Source organism: Cryptosporidium hominis, assembly GCF_000006425.1.
Source record: "Cryptosporidium hominis TU502 chromosome 6 CHRO016020, whole genome shotgun sequence".
Lineage (NCBI taxonomy): Eukaryota > Apicomplexa > Conoidasida > Eucoccidiorida > Cryptosporidiidae > Cryptosporidium > Cryptosporidium hominis.
In genome coordinates, this window is record NW_666397.1 from 1 (window position 1) to 1057 (window position 1057).

Genomic DNA, 1057 nt, shown 5'->3' on the forward strand with positions numbered 1-1057 from the left:
CATGTTGCTTTAAAGTTATAGTTTGATTCTATTTCCAAATCATTCTCATTTTTTTGTATTATACTATCATTATTGCTATAAACTTCCAAGTTGTTATTACAATTACTTGAATTTTCTTCAAGATTAGATTTTGAAGAGTAACAGACTTCTTGAGTGAATGGAGAGCAAATTGATTGAACAGAAGCTTGTGGTGAACTTGGACTAAATAAATAAGAAGAAACTGCAGAAGATGATGATGAAGAGGAGGAAGATGATGAGAAAGATGAAGAATTGATATTATCATGATCATTACTGTTTTCATGTTTATTAACATTAATTGAATTGATTTGGTTCTCTTCTCTTGAATTTATAATATCAACTCTCTGATCAAAATTGATTTGAAGAGCAAATTGAGTAAGAATTAATTTTGAATTAAATTGTTTTGATTTCCATTTGATAAAAATTGGAATAATAATGGGTATAAATGAATCATTTTCATTCTTTTCATCAATATTTTTATTTGATTTATAGACTTTTTTCCCACCTACTCTAATTAATGAACATCCTAATGACTGATTATTACCTAATGTAAAAGGAAGTTCAAGTGGGCTATTACCATTTAGTTTCAAATTATGACTGAATATATCATAAATCAATATTGAATCTGAAATTTCACCAATATTTAAAATCTCAATAAATAAAATCTGAGAACTTTCTTGAAGAAAATAATTTGAAATTATTATTGGAACTTTAATAAATATTGGCTTAGAAAGTGAATAAGAATATATTTTTGAATCTGAAAACTCATTCAATACTAATAAATCACCAAAAGGACTACCATAATTTAATTCATTTTTACCTATCTCATTACAACTCTCATTAATCCCATCATTTAATATTGAATTTTCAAACATGTTATTTTGATGATACTTTATCAAAATATCCAAAATTAACAAACCATTCCAATACTGCGGCTTAATAATAACTGAACCATTGAACAATATACACGTTACACTTCTATACTTCTTCAAATTATAACATGCCTACTCAAATTCATTATACTGACCCCATCATTCTC

At 25.9% G+C, this 1057-nt stretch overlaps 1 protein-coding gene across 1 annotated transcript; it reads right to left on the bottom strand.

Moving 5' to 3' along the window:
- Chro.60043 (hypothetical protein) lies at nt 1–893 on the bottom strand (the record flags this gene model as incomplete). The annotated part of the gene is made up of 1 exon (XM_659818.1): nt 1–893. A coding segment is annotated over one exon (893 nt), but the record flags the coding sequence as incomplete, so codon positions are not given.
- Between the last annotated feature and the right edge of the window lie 164 nt (nt 894–1057).